The sequence below is a fragment of the Solea solea genome, chromosome 8, assembly GCF_958295425.1.
Source record: "Solea solea chromosome 8, fSolSol10.1, whole genome shotgun sequence".
NCBI lineage: Eukaryota > Metazoa > Chordata > Actinopteri > Pleuronectiformes > Soleidae > Solea > Solea solea.
The window spans coordinates 18,323,727-18,345,196 of NC_081141.1; the positions used below are offsets into that span (position 1 = coordinate 18,323,727).

The following is a 21,470-nucleotide window of genomic DNA, read 5'->3' on the forward strand; positions in this document are numbered from 1 at the left end:
CCTTCACCAAATATCTTAAAATTGATGAAAAAGAAGAATTATTGTGATCCATTAATGTGATCTTTTGCCAGCAAGTATAATTTACCAGCTCTGTGTTAGTTTCCAGTGAATGAACTCTGTAATCCGGTGCTGCAGGGAGTTGATTTGTTGCATTGGCTCAGCTTCTCCATGTGCAACTGCTGTGCAGCAGGAACGCACGACTCTGAATAAACTCTTGCATAGACTGTGGTTTCACAGTGTCCGCTGCACTGGACCTGTCCCGTGTTTTTACTCTTTTTTTGGTGTTGTATTTCTATTATATTAGATCATACCACACATGTTCTTCAAGGGGGTCATTACATGTTTGTGTTGGCTGTTATTGTTGTTGTTTTTTCTGCTGCTTAGCCATACATGGCAGACCGCTTCAATAATGTTCCCTGTTATCACACTCTTGTGTCTTGGATGCTTTGAATGGTTGAGGTCTGAAATATGAAAAAACCTTAATATGGGCTTGCGAGTGTTCAGACCTGTACTTGGCGCCATTTGCATGTATAATAATGAGCAGTTTAACCCTGCTGCCATAATGGTGGCCAGTTTTAATTCACTTCAACCAACTATGTGGGTTTCTCTGCTATAAAATTCACTGCCGTTGGATTTTTTCCGACTCGTCTCTTCATTGAGTTTCATCCCGTCCTCCCTAGAACAATCCGCCCAGACCACGTGGTTCGATCCGTGTACAAGGCGACAGGATGCACCGACAACCCCAACCACCATGTGATCTACTTGGAGCACGTGGTTGTGCGGATAACAATCACACACCCTCGCCGCGGAGACCTGTCCATCAACCTGACATCGCCGTCAGGGACCAAGTCGCAGCTGCTTGCCAACAGGTGACCATTTGTGTGCATTGCTTGACGTCTTTCACCCATGTTTGCGTTGATAGATTTTTTTAAATGAATGACAAAGGAACGTGACTAACTGACATCACAGAAATTAGGATTACATTTTTCATTACATTTAAATAAACGAGCATTATTAAAATGGGAATTCCCTTAAAAACCCTTTACAAACAGAAACCTCACAAGGATTGAATGCTGGATGTAGTGTAATCCCTGTATGTACACAGGCCATGTTCACCTCAAATAAACCACACTCCTCCTCAGTGTTTGTCTATAGCTCATTAGAGGATGTGATTGCACTTGGTGGAGTGGTTTAAACAGTTTGTTCTGGCATTTGCGACACTTGAGCAGTTTCCTCATCTGATATCACTGTGTGTGTGTTTGTGTGTGTGTTTACTCCTGATATGCAGGTTGTTTGATCACTCTATGGAGGGTTTTAAGAACTGGGAGTTCATGACCACCCACTGCTGGGGAGAGAAGGCAGCGGGCGACTGGGTCCTAGAGATCTATGACTCACCTTCTCAGCTCCGCAGCCAGAAAGTACCTGGTATGACATGTTGGCAATTATTTTAAGTTCAGGTTCATTTGAATAGACTGATAGTTTGTCACTCTTTAAAAAGCATAATTAAGTCTCTAATGGAGAGTTGCTCTTATGTTGATCACTATTACCCCAGGTAACCTTTGCCTTGTTCTTCTGGCAAACTGTTAATTACTTCACACTCTCTGATCCACTTCGAGGCTGGATATGTTTTGACTTGAACTAGATTTTAATGTTAAAGTTTGAATTATCATCTACAACTGTTCTATAGAGTTGCGTTCTGTGTCAAATTTTGTATAATTTGCAGCATATACAAGTCAAAGTTAAATTAGTGTGGAAAGTGAAATACATTTACATTCCCTCTGTTTCCTTTAGGCAAACTGAAAGAGTGGTCACTGGTGCTCTATGGCACCTCCGTGAACCCGTACTCATCTCTGCGCAACGACAAACCTCGCTCCGCGGAGACGGTGACACCCACTGATGAGGAGTTCACAGAGGAATACAGTGGTAAGTGATAAATACAGAACGGCACACGGACACGTTGTTTTGCAACGCTTATTTTTCCTGCTTTGTTGCGATGGATAATTATTGTATATGGTTTAAGGACACCATCAAAGAGTGTAATACATTAAAATGACCCTGTCCATCAAGTGTTATGATATGGTGCGACGTTGTTTGACTGTGAAATCGCCTCTCTTTTGATCACCAAAGTTTTAAAATCCTGTACACGTCTCTAGGCCCCTGTGACTCTGAATGCAATGAGAACGGCTGTGAAGGTCCTGGACCTCATCACTGCATCAACTGCCTCCACTACTTCCTCAAGTTCAAGAACAACACCAGGTCAGACTAATAACTAATATCAGCACGGATGTTGGAATTCCACTTTTTTTTTAATGTTTTAATCAAAATCACACATCTTAAAAGGCAAATCATCTAAACCTAACCTAAATTGTTGCCAAACCTTTTCCCTCAATAACATCATCTTTGGAATGTCTATCAGGATTCTCCTTGATGATCTATTGTATTTAGAGTTTTTTCGGTTGTGAGGAAGTGAATAAATAAACCGACTTGTAATAGAATCGGGGTTTTAATGAAAATTTGATTGGCTGAAATGAAACTGATATTGATTTATAGACATATTTGCACGCCAGGAGGAATTTCTGTCTGTGAATTTGGCTCGGACAGACATCTCTCACGTAACTTGCATTTTGTAAAACAGTGTTACGACGAGGCATTCACTGATCCCACCATGTCGTGGCACAGTTGTCACAGGTCACTGCTCACTCCTGTTACTTCATAACCTGATTAATTTCAGTTGGTCCATCTAAGAACTGATTCTGTTTCATGTTGGCCACAGAATGTGGCGTCCGTTGTTTACCCCTGTTAATTTGTGTGTGTGTGTGTGTGTGTGTGTGTGTGTGTCTGCGCACGTCAGTGTGTGCCCTTAGGAACCCATTAGGATCAAAGTCTGTTGTAATTGCCTTTGTGTCAGCGGGTCTCGGCACTAATAAAAGGCGAAGCAATGCAGGTGCATGAGAATGTGCAAGCTTAGGTGCTGCCTTATCATTAGTCCACTTCAGACGTGCGCTGCCCTTTTCTGCCACCACAGGGAGCAATTGATGAGTGAAGATTGGGGGGGGGGGGGGAGCGGTGCAAGGGAAGAGGAGTGTTTAATGTTCAGATAATTACATCCCTAAGTATGTGTTTGTTCGTCTAGACCCACTCGGAGGGTGAGTGCTGCGCACAGGAAGTGATTTGTTTTATGTCAAAGACAGATGGAGACAAAGGCAGAACACGGGTCAGAGTATGATTGAAAACACAAAGAGTTAAGTAATGTAAATGTTAATCAAGTCTGAGGACGGACGCATGGTGCGTTCTACTGCACATGTGGATTAAGTGTTTTACACGTGCCATATGTGCTTCTTGGCAGATGCCGCTGCAGTGTGTGAATGAAGCTTAAGGAGCGTGTGTTTTGTGCTCTTCAGGATTTTTTGGAGATCCTTTTCACCTTAGGAAAGGGAGCCTCTGGGTGAATTGTTGGTGTGACGAAGGCCTGTGAAGTTATCCAGCAGATGTTACACCTGTTTGCCATATAGCCACTGCACGCACACACTGTGTTGCTGTACTTCTGTAGCTTTTTCCCAACTCATTAATTTGATGAGATGCATGGGAAATAGGTTTACATGGGTGATTATGAAAGAGAATATCTGGTTTGGTTCTATAAAACTAAATTTTATTGGAGCTTTTTAATTGCACACAGTGTATTTTTTTGTCACACATATGTTTAACATTTTAACATTAGCTCATTAAAGCAGTGTTGTTAACCCATTTAATCCCATCGGAACATAGGGGTTGTTTTGTTTGTTAACGTTATGTTGTTAATCTGGAAAAACGTTTGAAAAGCATGCATTGTCTCCTTTTTTTGTGTTCCACTTTTGCCTTATGTGTCTCTTCTCTCCATCCAAACAACACATTCTCTCTACAGGATGTGTGTGTCAGAATGCCCCAGTGGCTTTTTCCGCGATGATCGGAAACGCTGCAAGAAGTGCTCCTCGTTGTGTGAGACCTGCGTTGGTAGCCGCAGCGACCAGTGCACCACATGTCGGAGTGGTTTCCACCTCAACGAGGGCTCCAACACATGTGTTGCCAGCTGTGCTGACAGCTTCTACCTCGACCGTGGTACGTTTTTACTCCGCGATCGACGACAAAAATGTGATTGCACAGCGGGGAGCCCAGAATGAGTTTCCTTACTCTTTATTTTCTTTCATTATGAGCGCAGCTTGAGGTTCTTATACGCTTCTTTTGACTTCAGTAGCAATCTACTCCTTTGCACGTGTTTCTCATAATGTAATACATTTAACTTAACTTTAATCGTGTTCGGAGCCTGCATCCAAAAATGCCTCCACTAACACATAATGTCAGAGTGTTAAAGCTCATTCATCTGTCCTGGCTTGTCCATTGTTACTTCTCTGTCTATTGACCAGCTCAAAGTATGAAGTCCCTTAGATATTAAAAATATTGAGAATGAGGAAGGTAATCTATTAAAAATGGACACTGGACATTTAGAAAAAATCTGCAGCTGGATTTTAGTCGAATACCTCTGAATGATGCAGTTGCTTTGGTGATGTAACATCTGCACACAAAACAGATTGAATCATCTGCATGTAAACAGATGTTTTTTTTCTTTAACTTATTTAAGTAAAATAAAAGTGATCTCCTTTTCTTTTTTTTAAATTTGCGTCAACCACTGATATAGTGAGCAGCACAGTGGTGTTTTCATACAGACTAGTGAACGTACATGCTTATGCTCATGCTTGTTTTATTTTTGCCAGCCTGGATGAAAGAAGAGCTAGAATGAGAGACTGGGACTATGTATATCTTTATAATTATATCTATATATGGGTTTTTGCAGCCAATACAGTGAGAGTCCTGGCAGTTGTGAGAGTGTTTGGCAGCAGATCTGATGTAAACTGGTCCAAGTTCAATCATAACATTTCCGCAGGCCAAGATGTAGTGGATACATTTTTACTTTGAAATGATGGCACTGCCGAGAATTGCGTTGGATTAAATGAGCTATCTTGAGTCTTATGTGGACACGCAACGTCAAGGAAACACAGAGGATGCAAATTTAATTACACACAGGACATTTGAGATGCATGGTTATCCACTTACAATCTCTATTGAAGGTAGAGATTGTAAGATTTAGCAACATTTATTGGTTAAGTTGCAAGATGGCTAAAAGGCTCATTCTGAAGTAAAGAAAAACATCCATTTCTGCCAAATGAAAATAATTTCACCTACATTTAGCACACTGAACCTGAATTGCTGTGTCCTTATATGGACATCCTGGGGGTGTGTGTTTATACGTCACATCTTCAGGCTTTAAAAAAGTATGTGTCGAGTCAAAGTTATGATCAATTCTGTATCACATATTTAAAAAAGAAAAAATGGGAGTAGTGATACTAGTGCAGAAGTCACAAAATGGACAGTTTTTCCATTTATTTTTGTTCATAAAAACCAACTTTGAAATGTGAGGTTTTTCCAAATTCCAAAATTGTTGCTGAAGTCAGCTGTGTCCATTTGCCAAGTGTCAAAGCGCCTCATCGCCTCCTCCTCCCTTCTCTACAATCTCCTTTCCTCGCAGCTTCAGACTGCTGACATTTCCTCCTGCCCTTGTGTCCCGCTCTTCAGTTCATAAGCCCCTTCTTCAGCCTTTTCCCCCTCTCTCTCCTTCATCTTTCTCACTTCACTTCAGTCACGTAACGCCTTCTTCTTCTTCTTCTCCTCCTCCTCCTCCTCCTCCTCCCCCTGTGTTTTTCCAGATTCCAACATTTGCAGAAGATGTCCAGAGAACTGTAAGAAGTGCAACACCTCCAATATCTGCACAGAATGTAAACCTGGGATGAGGTAAACTGAACAAACGTTTTCTCACCACACATTCACCACTAGTTTAAAGGTCCAGTGTGTAAGAGTGAGTGTTTGCTACAATCTGGTGAGACTGCAAACTGAAACAAATGGAGGAGTCACGAGAGAACTACAGTGCCTCTCACACACACCATAGAGGCTGTCGTCTTCTCTTGTGTCCATAAGGCTAGACTTTTACCTAAAGTACATATAAAAGTCTAATTCTACTGATACAAAAAAAAAAGCTTATTTAAGGGTATTCTATTTCTGTCAATAAACCCTCCTAAATGTTACACACTGGACCCCTTAACACATTGTGCTGATTTTGGATTTCCTATAGTAACTGTATTTCCTCTTCACTGCAGCAGAAACAGTTTTGACTTGTTTTGCTTTAAAGTTGTATGTTGGCTCCATTTGTTCTATAAAGGGATTGTTGTTCAACGTCAGAAACAATCTCTCCTCAGACCTTTCTGATGTTAGAAATGGGGAGTTGCTAATAAGAAGATAATGTGATTCGACACGTGTCCCCGTACAGGGTTACAATATGACGTACTGCGATAAATTGTGATGCAAGGCAATGTATCGCAATTTATTTTTGCCTTAACAAACATTATTTCAAGAACACCTGTCTTCACACATATTTCTGTATGTAGCGTAAAGTGCTTGCATAGCACTTTATATTGTTTATGTTGCCAGCTAGTGGTCGGAGGCTTAAATACAAACACACATCCACTGTCAAGAATATTTACATGTTGACACCTCAAAAGAATCAAAGCGGTATTACACCGTGAAATATAGCGATATTTTATTTATTGTTATATTGCGAGATTGTGAAAATGACAATTCAACATTGACGGCCACTAAAAGTAGGTGAAATAGTTGTTTATTATTGTCACTTTTTGACTGTAATAACAGGTGGAACTACTTTATATAACAAAGAAGTCACTTGAATTCAACTCGCAAACAACTGCCCTCTCGTTTTTGTGGCTTTGTCGCTCCATGTTTAATATATTTCAGAGCGCGCTGCAGTCACATCAGATTGTTGGTTTACCGTCACAGTCTGTCATTCAAGGACAAACAGCTCTGGCTTTTGTGTTTTTTTTTTTTTTTACAGCACTTTTTCTTGAATGTCATTGTTGTGGTTTGAGGCATAAAGAGCATTTTAACCCCGCAGGAAAACAGTGTCGCTAACAAACACATTATGTTACACCGTGGTTTTGGATTCACTCAACAAACCAGTGAATACGGGGCCTTTGTCCCTCCTGAAACCCAAATTGAGTTTCAACCCGTGACCCGAGCTTATTAAAGCCTTCATATACTCGTGTCGTGTGGAGACCCACAAGAAAGAGAGGAGTTGTTGCCCATTTTGGCTTGTGTTACTTTGAGGAACCATTGATCTAAACCATGCGTTGGTTATCCATGCAGACATGTCCCAGTTCACTTCCATTACAGCATCAAAAAAAAAAAAAAAAATGCTCCAACTACACTTGACCTGGCAGAGGATAGGGTATTGCTAGAAACACTTGAGAAGTGTGTAAAACATATTATGGTCTTGAACTAAGCTTTAAGTGTTCATTGTAGCCAGAGGTGGAGGTAGGGACACTTGCAAGCTATAATTTCCTCTGAACGCCAGTGAGACCACAGTCAGACACATGCTCACACGTTCTCCCATTCATTTCCACATTCATGGTGGGTTAGGAGCCAAAGAGGAACAGAGGAGCGGGCGCGTTTGTTTCTGGGAAACATTAGCTAACAGAGACCAGCTGTTTTTCAGCTCAGTGCAGCGTGCTCACCCACCAGTCAGTCCTCACTGTGATTTTTGCAGAACTGACTATATCACCTCTAAACCTACTTCCTCACTGACCTCTGACCCCCCCCCCCCCCCCCCCCCCCCCCCACACACACACACACACACACATCTGGCACTTCTGAAGTCACTTGTGTAATTCGCACAAAACTATAAATTCACCCTAATTGCACTTGACTCTAGAGGGTGATGGATTCAGTCAGAAGGTTAACTAAAGGTCAGCTAGTGGGCACAGCCTCACAGTGAGTGTGGTGCTGCTTAAAGAGACAATATGTAACATTTCCAATGTTCTGTAATTTGTTAAATAGTCACCAGGGTGTTGTCTTTTAATGCATCACACCTACATATTGACGTCAGCTCTGCCCGTAAATGCATAGAGGAACAAAACGAGACGAGAAGACAACAACAACAACAACAACAACAACTCCCATCTTACTGTTTTTATCACACTGTTGTGTGTCATTGTGTTGTTCATCAGTGGTTAACCATTTGGTAACATTCCTCAAATGTACCGGTCTTAGCTTTATGTGATGAAATTCTTTCCTTTCGTGTGGACAGCAAAGAAAGAATTTCATTCCAAAGTCTTTATGTTGCTAATAAAAAAAATAGTTTCTGAAATATTTTTAGGCCGTAGATATGAATAATTACACTCACTGGCCCCTTTATGAGGACACGTAAGGAGTGTTTCCGGGTGTGGTCTTCTCCCGCATGCCTCAGGGTTTGAGTTGCTGTGCATTCAGAGATGGTCTTCATCATGCATGCCGTAGTTGTTTTGAGTGGTTATTTGGGTTACTGTTGCCTTTCTATCATTCCACACCAACCTGGCCCTTCTCCCGGGGACGTCTGGCATCAACAAGGCAGTAGATCAGCAGTTGTCTGATATACTCAGACCAGCCTGTCTGACATCAACAACCAGGCCACGTTCACCTTTCTCCCTCATTCTGATGCCCGGGTTGAACTCCAGCAGGTCATCTTGACCACGTCCACATGCCTAAATGCACCCTCTGATTAGAAGATTAGATATTTAATAAGCAGCTGTACGTCGTAATTATATACACTCACCTGCCACTTTACGATGAGGTGTCTTTTTTTTTTTTTATCTCCCTCTCCCTCCAGTCTTCAAGGAAACAAGTGTCAGATGACCTGCGATCCAGGGACGTATTATAACGGCCACAGAAGAACGTGTGAGCCCTGCCATCGGGCCTGTGCAACTTGTGCTGGTAGGAAGTCGAAAAACTATTTACCATTGAGTTAACACTTTAAAACTTTGATTTTTTGTTTAATGCCCTCACAACATTTCTGAAACGTGCCCTCATATGTGTCTCAGGCACAGGTATAGAGGCGTGTACCAAGTGTGCAGAGGGCTACTTACTGGAGGACTGGCGCTGTGTGTCAACATGCAGCACTGGCTACTACCTGTCGGAGCAGACCTCGGACAACGGGCAGGTGCAGAGGTCCTGTAAGAAGTGAGTCAGCACACGTGTTCAACACCTCCTAGACTTTGGGGTGAAAACCTTTTACATCTACAGTGTGAAGCCGAGTGTCTCATCAAGTGGGGAAAAAAAGTCCCAACTTTTGGAAAAAGACACCAATCATCATAATATTTATGTCGATATTTCAATATCAACTTATTTATGCTGCAAAATGAATCCAGCAAAAAAAAAAAAATATATAGAAAAATAAAAATACAGAAATAACTCATAACTTGATATTAAGTGGCAGGCTGCATGAAATTGATCATCTGAGACCTCCGGTCTAAAGAGTTTTCAAGAGGAAATCTCAAGTACAAATTGTCATTGTTTTTCTCACTTTAAGCTGAGCACAGCCGTTTCCAGCACTACTTGTTTTCGAATCCTTCCTTTGCCAGTTTTTCAGTTCCTCATTTAGCGTTCTGAGAAATTGGCATCACTTATGAAAAGTAAATGTTATTCCCGTAGTTACACATGTAGTAGTTACGTGATGCAATTGTGCTTGGGGGTCAAACCATCATGACCGTCAGTCACTCTTAACAGTAAACACACACTTTGCCGGTGGACTTTGCCATTTAAAGTTGACTGTAAAAAAATACCTTATTTAATTTCATAGATTTGTGAACATGCAGACAAAGCCTCTCCCTTCTGCTCTATCCTGAAGCTTTTTTTTGCAACTTTTCTGCACACTGTTCACAAGCTTCATTCCTTACTAACATGAACCTGGCCGAGGAGACAGAGGCTGGAAAGAACTCACACACAAATACCAACATGCTTATAATCCTTTTTACGTTTGATGACAGTTTGATGTCTACTTTGCCTCCTATCACACGCGCAGTCAGACTCCTCCACAGAGTCAGACTTCTTGGCTGCCGTTCTTATCTGTCCAGACAGTGGACTTTCCTTGCTGCTGCTTTTTTTTTAATTTATTATTTATTGCTCACTTGACCCCTTGCCTCGCTTGTTTCGTGCATTCTCCGTCAGCTCCCCTCGCTCTCAAGAAACGGATGTCAGATCATTTCCGATACTCGGGACATTTCTAAATTCCAATTTACTGCTGCATTATGTGGCCACGGGCTAGCATCTAATTCTTCATACAACCACCGACAGGTGTGACCATAGCTGCTACGAGTGCCTGGGGCCCGGTGAAAGAAACTGCAGCAGCTGTGTCAGTGGCTACAATCTGGAGGGAGGCGCCTGTGTGGTCAGCACCATCTGCAAAGATGGTGAGTTGTCAGCTCTCTTATCTACAAAATGGTCTTGATGTGTTTATTTTATTCTTGTCGTGCAGACAGCGTCGGTGTCAGGGAAAAACGATGTTAGGGCACTGATCTTCTGTCGTGGATTTTCTGCACAGACTTTACAAAACTTAAATGGACAAAGGCGTAGCAAAAAAAAAGAAAGAAGTTATAATTAATTTAGTTAAGTCGTTTCTCTTTTTGCAGACTGTATCGCACCAAATAAACAATTCAAGTCAATCCAGGCACCGCAGCCTTCAGAGGAGTAGATTTACATTTCAACCCTCTGTGTCTCTGAGGCTATTTTGCAATTCTGCTTGAATTAAATTGTGTTACATGGCCACAGGGTATTCAATGAATGCAAAAGGTATTTCACGAGATAAAAGCCGAGGTTACAACGATGGCCTTCTTTATATTCTGAGCTTTGCACTAACTCCAACTAAAATGGCTCTGCTGTGGCTTTAAAGCAGAAAGGTGGCCTGTTCTTCTTGCTTTCTCTCCTGCATTCGCTATCTTAAAAGGTCTATGTGTATTACTAATATGAACTGTGTCCACACTCACACATTCCTATTATATATATATTTTTTTTGTTTGTTTTTTAATATGAATTCAGCCCTTTTCTGGTTTTCATTGTACACTTCATAGAAAAATGTTAGAAGGATCTACTTACTCTTAATCCCTCTTCTCTTCCCTCTAAAGTAACTAACTGATTTCTCCTGTGTCTGTGCTCGCACTCGCCATTTTCTGTCTGCTGTACTTTATTCTTAGTCTTTTCCACTTAGTGCATGTTTGCCTTTAATAACAATCTGAGGTGAAGGTCTGCCTCTGATTTGCTGTTTTTGCCGTGATCTATTTTCCATTTAAAATGAAACCTGTGGCCGATAACGTGCCAAGCTCACAATGAGACTAAGATCTGAGGAGGAAAAAGGCAGTATCTTTATTGTGTGACCTTCCTGTTGATAATTACTTTGCTTAAAGTGCACACCCAGTCTGTTCTCAGTGTACTTAATGTGCAGAATTGGCTCAGTGTTTACAGATGGTGGTCCACTTTAAGTTTTCTACGATACAAAATGATATCAAGTTGTGAATTTGAAAAAAAAAAAAAATTCTCCAATTTGCTAATTGTGTGATGTTTCTTCTCTCTCTCTCTGTTTTTTTTTTCCTCCCAAATCTGTTTCCCCTTCTCTCCCGACATGGATTCAATCACTCCACTGGACTGCGATCATTTTCCACCTTGATGAACATCACCTGTGATTGGATCAAAAAACTCTTCCTGTTTCCTGAACCCTCTCCTGACCAATCACATGGCTCTGCCTGCATTCAACCATTTCTAATGGTTCCATCCTGTGTGTGTGTGTGTGTGTGTGTTCTGTGTGTGTGTGCATATGTTTTCCCCTCTCCCCCTCCTTCCAATCTCCCTCCGTATCTCTCCTTCCTGGTCTGTGGAAAGCAAATAAAGAATCTTGGGCGGAGGGCAGTTTCTGCGTGCTAGTTAAAAAGAACAATCTTTGCCAGAGGAAAGTGCTGCAGCAACTGTGCTGCAGAACATGCTCGCAAAAGGGATGACGGGACACACTCACTGGGCATAACGGGAGTGCACTGGGGGGGTGTGGGGGCACCCCTCCATCTCAAGCCACCCTGCCCACCCATTCACAGTCACATAATTTATAAGAGAATCTGTGCCTCTTAAAGGGACTGCATCGGAGGTGCGATGACAGGACTACAACAAACCTACCTTTTTTCTGTACTGGGACAAACACATGTCTTCAGGGTGTAAAAAAAAAAATGACTGGGACTTATTTCAAGAAAACACAAGCAAACGAAAACAAACGTGAAAAACAAAACAAAAGAATAAACGTGTCGGTATTTTGTGACCAAAGCATCGATGCCAAAATAATTGAACCTTCTTTTTTGTTGCCAGTGTAGGAAGCATAGCTTAAGAACAGGAGCTGCACAGCCTGTGAAACTCTGAATACATATGTGTGCTTTTTTATTTTGGCTCCTCTGGCTTCCTCCTCTCTTTCCAGTGTCAGTGATAAACAGATGGAAAGTCAACATACAGTAGGAAAGAAGGCCCTGATTTTCTGCCTGTAAATATATATCAGGGGAGGGGGGGGGAATCACTGTAATGTGAAAATAATGTCTGTCTGGGCTGACTTTGGCTGTTAAAGGGAGGAAAGACAAACTCACACTCGGATATACACACACACACACATGCATGTACAGTATATACCACACACACACACACACACATGCAGTCATAAACATGAACTCAGACACATAAATCACTTGAAGTTACAGTTTGTATACCACAGTGACACCATGTGCCAAGACTGACACATGTAACTGACCACAATCACCTCATCCTGTTTATTCAAACACACAGACCTTGCCCGCCGAGTCGTGTGTCTGTGTGTGCGCGCACGGGCAGAGGAATGCTATTAATTCTTGACGTGAGCCCAGACAGCATTGATTCATTCCAGAGGTGTACTACAAGACGAGTCAATAGTCGTTCCTTCCGGACTTTTCTGCAGGGAAGGAAATGCTGCAGTGAGGTAGAGAGAAAGTTGTGATCGCAGGGATGCACCAAAGCCCTTTTTTTTTCCCCCAAACACGATGTAGATCCTAAAAAAAACGAAACTCTTTCCCAAAACTGATTCCATCTCTTACTGTGACTGACGATTATTTTGCGGTCACTCTTTTTTTTTTTTTTTACCATATATGTAACCCCATTAAAGGTAATGATGTAATTATTTCATCTGCGTGGGTGCATCCCTAGATGTCACAGCTCTCTCGAAAAAAAAAAAAAGTTTTAGAAGTTTCAACACACTGTCATTCAATTTTGATGCCATTGAAGTGTCGTGCTACACTTTCAACACAGAAGGTCAGCGATTGGCTCAAAGTGTTCTGCTGTTGTGATGTTTCAAACGCAGGTTTAAGGTCTATGACAGGTGGACGGGCAAACTGCAAGTTTTACATGTAGAAACACAAGAAGGGAGAACGAACTCAACGAGGCATCGATTTACATCACGTTAGTTAGGCTGTGTCAGAAATGTTAACTCGTGCTGCACAGTCGGGCTTCGGGCGCCGGGTTTCGCCTCCCGTCCGTCTCTGGACCTTTCTCTGATGGAAGGTCAAAGGTTATTCTGGTGGTGCTCTAATAAAGAACAGCAAGATAGAAAAAAAGGTTTCAGATAATTCTGTGTGGGTCTTCACGCCCGCAGCTCGAGCATTTACAGTATTAGCTGATTTGTTGTACTGTCGACTGGTTATATGGTTCTTGATGATTTGTAATAAAGCTTGATGAATCCCATGTTTTGGTTAACAAAAACTTATTCTTGGTCATTGTTTAAGATGACTTGAATTGACTTTAGATGGTGCGGTATTAGACACATACACACACACACGCACACGCACACACACACACCCCTCGTATAAAAGCTGTTTTTATTGTGTACCTGTGACATATCTGTGACAATGCATTATTAATGTTACTCAAAGTCCTAGTTTTGAAAATCTTTTTTTTTTTACTTAAGTGTTCTTATTAAAATGTTTAATCTATTCATGTTATTGTTTTCTTTACAGTTATCTTGATGTTGATAGTTGTTGTTTTTTTTTCTTTCTGAAACATTAGTTTTCCAGTTTTCATGAATGGAATTGATATTCACATCATTCCTCTCCAAAACTTTCAAAGGTTTAATCCGATTAATCACATGAAAGCTCCTTATGCCTCACGCCTTTTCAGAAAGACGCGTGTATTTCGCTGACTGTTTGGTCAGGTCCATCTGTATGTTAAGCTTATTTTCTTTTTATTCTTTTGACACATTTTGCACCAGTTTTCTTGACACCAACAAATGTTGAAGATTGGCTGATAAATGTCCTTATTTTCAGTCATTGCGTTTAAACTTAAATACATAGAATTACAACTACTAGGGTTTAATGTTCAAGGGATCTTTGCTGTAAATAGATGTTGTATAAACCCTCTATAAAATAAAGTCAGTGTTTTTTAAGCAAACCTCCCAGCCATCCCAGTCTGGTGTGGGATTATATAGAAATTTACTGTCATGATTATTCTCTCCAAAGTTATTACAAAAAAATCTATTTTAAGCATTCATTTTATTCTGTCCATAATCTACATTCATTTGATTCCTATTCATTAGCCAATAAGTGTTGAAAATGTCATGATGAAAAACGCAAAAGGTTTTTTTCTTTTCGTGCCGCAGGTGCACCCGTGGGAATAATACACAACTCTTTATATGGACATCCTGGATCCTGGGGGTGTGTGTTTATAGGTCACATAGTCAGGCTTTGAAAATGCGCTTTTGTTCATATTCTTGTGTTGTTGAGTCAAAGTTATGATTCATTTTATATCGCAATCTTCAGTAGTGATTTAATGTAGCAATAATTGTAGAGAAGTTACAAAACAGACCGTTTTTCTTTTCTTTTTGTTCATAAAAATGAGCCAAGTGAACTTTGAACTTAACTGAACTGTGACGTATTTCACAATTTCACAAATTCAATCTGATTTTTTTGCTCAGGTTTGTTTATACAGTTGCCCAGGTTGTGCTAAAAAAAGGATATAAGATGCTCTATATTGCACATTCTTATACTGTACTGTATATATACTGTACGTTTTAACACAATAATGTAAAAAAATCCACTGTGTTCTAAGGGTTAAAAAGGGAACATTACACATTGCATGTGATACAACTAATTGTTGCAAAATGTCGTCATTTTTCAGAATATGTCACTAATGCGCCAAAAAAATGTTGTAATGTTACAAAAAAAACATGTCACTAAGGACAAAACCTTCCTTTAAGGAGGAAAAAAAACAAGAATTTTATATAAGGTCATAACGAGTCACGAGGCTCTCTATCTGTGTCTCTGTCTCTTTCTCTGTTGTGACACTTCAGAATAAATCACAAACACAAATAATGGAAATTCATCACAACAAAGTGCTTCTTATTGTAATGCATGATAATACGCTGTATATTGTCCCCATAGGGCTGTTATTCAATAACAATACATATTAATAGAATTGTATCCAATAGCAACATGTGTATATAAATATAAATATCAGCAGTGTGCTGATTCATACAGTTTTTCAGTCTTTTGAAAACATTTAAAACCACAGTTAAAGTGGTTCAACTCTCTCTTTCCCACACACACACACACAATTCCATACAGCTTATAATTCCCGAGATTGTCCTTGAACAATGTGTTCTCATATTAAATAGTCATTAGTGGTTAAATTATGTATATACTTTAACTTGTTGTCACAAAGGAGAACTACCCTGTGGTAATAAACACACGTTATTAGATAGTTAGTGATCTCTAGGCTACCAGAACTTGCTCTCGTCAACATCTTTTTCCTGTTCCTTTAAAAGGACGAACTACTGTATATGTGGAGGCTCCAGGTGGTGCTGGAGAAGCCGGGGAATTGTAATTCAGGACCAGGTGTAGTGGATGTCGGTGTGATATCTGCCAACAAAGCTCTCTCCCTCTCTCTCTCTCCCTCTCGCGGTCTCTCCTGACAGAAAAGATTATCAGTGTCTCACAAGGTCAGCTGAGTCCATAACAGTGGAAAAAGTTTTACTCCCCTGTGAGTGACAGGCTCTCTTTCCTCTCTGCTCCATTCTTCTCCCATCTGGCAGTGGGAGTCCAAAGTGTCTGCTTCTGCTGAGTGGAGTTGTGCAGCTTTACGTCCCCTGAGAACTTGGCTCCCTGTTTGTTTGAGGGGGAGACTCTGATTATGTGTATGTGTGCGTATATACTTATGTATGTGTGTATATTTGTTAAGGACAGTTTCTGGCATAAGCACTGACCTTTTCAGGACCACTAGTCCTCATGGAGACCAAAATCTGGTTGTAATGGGGCATAACCTCATTTCTGAGGAACTGGTCATGTTTTTGGGCTATGTTGAGAATTGTGGTTATGTATAAGTTTAGGGTAAATGCTGTGTTTCGATGCATATCGTTGAATCTTTAAACTTTAACAGGCTTTTTGAGGATTAAGTAGTGGTTTGAGGGTTAGGGTTCTGCATTAAGTTGTGATGGTTAAGGTTAGGGTAAGGGGCTAGGGAATGCATTATGTCTATGAGTGTCCACACAAAGAATGCAAAACCAGTGTGTGTGTGTGTGTGTGTGTGAGAAGGAGAGTGATGGCGTTTATTAGGGTGCTGTTTGAATGGATTCAGCAGAATGAGAAGCCACCGCCTGTTGTGTTTGTACACAAAGAAGCTTTTGTTGTGAAAGGAACAATTGAGCTTTTCACAGTAAGCAGAGAACACAGACAACCTCGCTGCTGCTGACTTTGAAGGATGTTCACACACACACACACACACACACACACACACACACACACACAGCTCCATCCTCATGCCATGTCTATTACCTTTGTCTTGTCCAGAGGTAGGATACGAGTCCATGTGTATTCCTCTTTTGTTGTATCTCATTTTAGTGCTGCCAAGTGTGAAGCTGAAGGTTAAAGGAACTTTTTTTTCTTCCTCAGTCATCATCAGGCAACACTTGGAGACAATGGCTACAGTATTTTTGATTGTCCTTTAGTGAATGTGGACAAAGTTTATATAACAGCCCATCAGGCAAGGACAAGAAGGATATTCATTGTCATAACATCAGTAGAGTCAGTGTTTGATTATAGCTGCTTAAAAGGGACGTAATGGCACTAATGTACCGTACCTGTGATCTAGTTTTCATCAATACCAGAAACTCAAACAATGACTTTGCCAGGTTTTTGAGGTTTCTCGCACCCAAAACATCATTTCCAGATGGTTCTTTGTTTGGCAACAAAGATTTTTCCGGCTTCCTAAAACCCACGCACATTTTCAACATATTCAGAGGTGTAGGATGTGACCATTGGACATTTTTTATTTCATCTCAGTTTAGTTCTTCATGTTGATGAACCACTGAGCTGCTTTTTCCTGATCATTAACACAAGCAGTCTTGTATAAAGTAGTTAAAAGGGATCCGTGATTATAAGTATCTTACCAGAAAATGACTTTGGTAGAAGTATACTAATGTGTCAAGAGCCATTCTCCTGTTATAAAATGTACTTAATTTTAGCATTTAGCATTTAAAAAGTGAGGAGAAGGATTGAGCCATGGTAGCTCAGTGGTAGGGCGAGTTGTCTTTCAACAGGAAGGTTGTGGGTTCAATTCCTGGCTCTGCTAGTCTATACAGTATGTGTCCTTGAGCAAGACACTTAACCGCATGTTGAAGCGTGTGAATGGCAAAACTATAACGTAAAGCAAGCAAGACTATTAAGACTAGAAAAGCTCGATATAACTACAGACCATTACCAACTCTTCTGATTTTAGTTGGTAGTAACGAGTAACAAAGATAGTTAGAGGAAATGTAGTGGAGTAAAAGTAAGTCCAGAGACATGAATTTTGTACTTGCAGACAGTAACAAGTATTACACATTACAACAAGTAATGAATGCAAGTCATTGAAGGTCGTTTCTGATGAAAAACATCTCTAAATAAAGATCTGCTGTCACCCCTGAGCGTTATAAAGGGGAGAGCCATGGATAAGTATTTTTTAAGCATGGAGACAGCAGACAAACTCAACACAACAAAGAAGTTTAAATGGTTTCGAAATTGGTTTGCGATACATTTTCATGCTCCTGATAAATATGACTTTGTTCAGGTGAAGTGTGTTTGTGTTTGTAGATTCCTCGCCGTGTGTTTACTCTCACAAGGACCCGTCGGTTTCCTTTTTCAAAAGGACCCAGCAATTAGCGAGTCAGAGAGTAACACTTTCAATGATGTGTTTGTTTTTCAAACCTGTGAAATGTATTTGCACATATATATGGAAGGAAGAAAAACAAAAAAAAAACAAGATAGAGGAGAAAAACAACAAAAACAATGTCAGAAGCCAGAGTATAATGAGCTGAATCTTCAGTGAAATGACAGCAGAAACTAACGACTGCGGGTTATAATTGGTGCAAGTAGGACACTCCTAGGACATCACAGCATCAAGTAAGTGTGCACACTTGCTAATAGAACTTGGTTCTAGGAATAACTGATGTTGTGAGGACGCAGGTGTGAGATGCTGCTGTTCATTCTTTTGTGCTCTTTTGCGACAGGAGAATACCTGAGCTATGGAAAGTGCCACCTGTGTGACGTGACCTGTTTGCGGTGCAGTGGTCCAGAGCAGGAGGCCTGCACCAGCTGCCCTGACACAAGGTGAGAGTTAATGAAACACACTCACCCTCATTCAAACACAACAACACTCCAACCTCACATGTGTTTATCACGATAGTCCATATGAACAAAATCACAACAGACAAGCTGAGCAGCCTGGTATTAATGAAGGAAAAGAAAAACATTGCATGGTCCCGTTAGTCTTTTGCTCAGTTTTAATATTTGAATGCTGCAGTGTGTAACTTTGGGGGAAATTTTTGCTGTTGTTGTTTTTATTCTGCCTCGGTTTGGTCGTTGTGAACAGAAATAAAGTAACGTTATTTGAATTCTGTATCTTTCATATGAAACCAATACTATCAGACCTGACAGAGGGAGCGTTCGTGTGTATACTGCAGCAGTGCAGGGGCGGGCGGGGCAAGAGGCAGTTATGCCGTCAAACTGCAAAATGTTCTCTGAGCTGTAGATTTTACATCTTATTTTCATAATCGATTTATCTGTCTATTATATATATATATATATATATATATATATATATAATATATATCTAATATATGAGATATATATTATATTATATCATGTACTTATTTGGTCCGTAAATTGTCAGAAATTGTTGAATTGTTGAAAAATGAATGTCTTGTCCACAAACCAAAATGATTGAGTTTCTAATGATTTATTTGTCATTTGAGCGAAGGCACCGGAAACTTGTCACATTAAAGAAGCTGAAAAATCAGAAAACCTGTATTAATTACCGATTAATGGATTATCAAAATAGTTAGTCTCATCTAATCTAGTGATCGATTATTGATCGAATAATTGTTGCAGCACATCTAAAACCTTTCTTGTGCACTTCTTTTGGTTTTCAGTTATATTCCGACCCGTTTGCATTTTCATTTACTAGCTCTAAATTGCTGTTGCCTCCCTCTGTTTTGACATGTAATTAATCACTTCCTGTGTGCAGTGTGGGAATCTTGCTCAGTGACGCTCAATGAGATTTAAACACAAACTCTGATAGCTGATAGGCTTAATCGGGATTGTGTGAACTCATTTGACAATGGTTTGAATGTGTAAATACATATGTGACATGTAGATACAGAGTCAAGATTCTAAACCACACTTCACTCACAGGTTGTTTGATGATGGACGCTGCAGCATTCGCTGTCAGACTGGACGTTATGCACAGGGGAGACAGTGTGAACGCTGTCACCACTCCTGCCACGAGTGTGTGGATGAGGGACCAAACAACTGCACCAGCTGTGACAGAGGTACACACACGCATGCACACACACACACACACGCACACGCACAAGGATTTGAGAAACATTGTGATCATCAAATGCGCAAGAAATAGCTATTTTACTTGTATAGCACATTTCACACACAAGGGCAACTCAATGTGCTTTAAATAAAAGCACAATGACATTTAACATTTTGGAAACATTCAAATGTACAATTTGAACAAAACTCAATTACAACACAAATAAAACACAGTCAGAAAAAGACCAAAAGAAAACAAAAAAATGGAGCATAAAATATGATAACAATGAAAACAATAATTTACTCTAAAATTATTCAAAGAACATAAAGTGCAGAAGATCCAAATTTAAAAATGCTTTAAAAGAGTTCAAGCATGAGATTATGAAAAAAAAACAATGTTTTTAATGTGGATTTAAAGAAATCTGGTCCTGATTTCAGTTCCACTGGTAGTTTGCTCCACTTGTGTGCAGCATATTTGGTTTGAACTCTGGGCTCGACGATCTGACCTGAATCAGTAGATCTCAGAGCACTATGAAGTGTATATTCTTTTATTCCATTAATGTGTCTGAACCTAAAGCATGTATTGATTCGTAGACAAGCAGCTTATATTCTACACGCGACTGGATGCCAGTGTAAAGACTTTAAAACAGATCGTTTTGTTCTGGTTTAAACTCGAGTTGCAGAGTTGTGAATGAGTTACCGCTGTTTAATGGTCGTTTTGTGGAGTCCTGTCAGAAGACTGTTATAAGAGTCAACGTCTACTGGAGATGAAAGCATGAATGAGCTTCTCCTGGTCTGGTTTGGGACATAAAACCTTTGACTCTGGATATATTACTTATTGGTTATTGGTTAAATAATATTCCTGCAGGATCAGACTATGTATGAGTCTCCACACTACTTGAACTGCAGAGTTACAGTTGCCATGTTCTTATTTACTTAACAGAGATTTATTTCTCATTATTTATTTTGTCAATTTACTTCACATTGTAAATAATCTACGTCATTCATCATCAAAACAAACACTTTTACTTTGACATTCTGTGAAATATCACCATGAATGTCTTTATTGTGATATCAGGATGAAATTCAGCCTGGCCCCCGCTTAGCCAGACTAGACGCTCATAGAATAAGCTTTTTTTTCTTCTTTTTTTTTTAAACTGCAAATGTTACACCCTGGACATTTAAGTAACAAGAAAAATTCAGTGTTGACAAAACATTCATTTATATTTAAAGAATTCCATCTCTGTCCTCACCACAATGTAAAGTCTGCCTGATCTAAGCCACGGGTAGACATTTGCTGAGGTGCACTGGTGTTCACTAAAAACCTCGTCTATGGAGCTGTGACTGGAATGTAAGTGAAATCGTGCTTCCTCATAACATCACATGGATCAAGCTAAGGCTCATTTGTGCCAGACCGCACCAATCAATCCTCTTAAACCTAAATGAATCTAATTAAAGCAGTAATTCAGCTATAGGCTCCCGCTGATAGATGTGTTTAAAAAGGTGAACATTTGCTTGTTGTCGTTTTTTTTTTCTTTAATTAGTTGGAGTTTTATAATCTGAGGATCAGCTATTTCCCAAAGTCCATTAGAGAGAAAAAAATAACGTTAAAACACGGATGTCATAAGAGACTCACAGCTGAAGAAAAATCAACCTCAAAGGTGGTGGTAATTACTGTGTTCATCATGGTGTCACAGACAGTGTTATGGCTGTCAGAAC

General features: G+C 40.2%; 1 protein-coding gene across 5 annotated transcripts in view; it reads left to right on the forward strand.

Moving 5' to 3' along the window:
* The window catches only part of pcsk5b (proprotein convertase subtilisin/kexin type 5b), a 77,253-nt gene that overhangs the window by 39,681 nt on the left and 16,102 nt on the right, over positions 1 to 21,470 (forward strand). For 2 of the 5 annotated variants that reach the window (XM_058635781.1, XM_058635782.1), the window contains exons 12-22: positions 681 to 869; positions 1,289 to 1,425; positions 1,792 to 1,923; positions 2,154 to 2,256; positions 3,902 to 4,095; positions 5,739 to 5,823; positions 8,744 to 8,847; positions 8,955 to 9,093; positions 10,207 to 10,322; positions 18,440 to 18,539; positions 19,623 to 19,759. In XM_058635781.1, the coding sequence (XP_058491764.1) occupies positions 681 to 869; positions 1,289 to 1,425; positions 1,792 to 1,923; positions 2,154 to 2,256; positions 3,902 to 4,095; positions 5,739 to 5,823; positions 8,744 to 8,847; positions 8,955 to 9,093; positions 10,207 to 10,322; positions 18,440 to 18,539; positions 19,623 to 19,759 (1,436 nt within the window). Of the gene's footprint in view, positions 1 to 680; positions 870 to 1,288; positions 1,426 to 1,791; positions 1,924 to 2,153; positions 2,257 to 3,901; positions 4,096 to 5,738; positions 5,824 to 8,743; positions 8,848 to 8,954; positions 9,094 to 10,206; positions 10,323 to 11,784; positions 13,896 to 18,439; positions 18,540 to 19,622; positions 19,760 to 21,470 lie in introns of those variants that run through there. The other 3 variants (XM_058635783.1, XM_058635784.1, XM_058635785.1) reach the window with 3 other exon arrangements.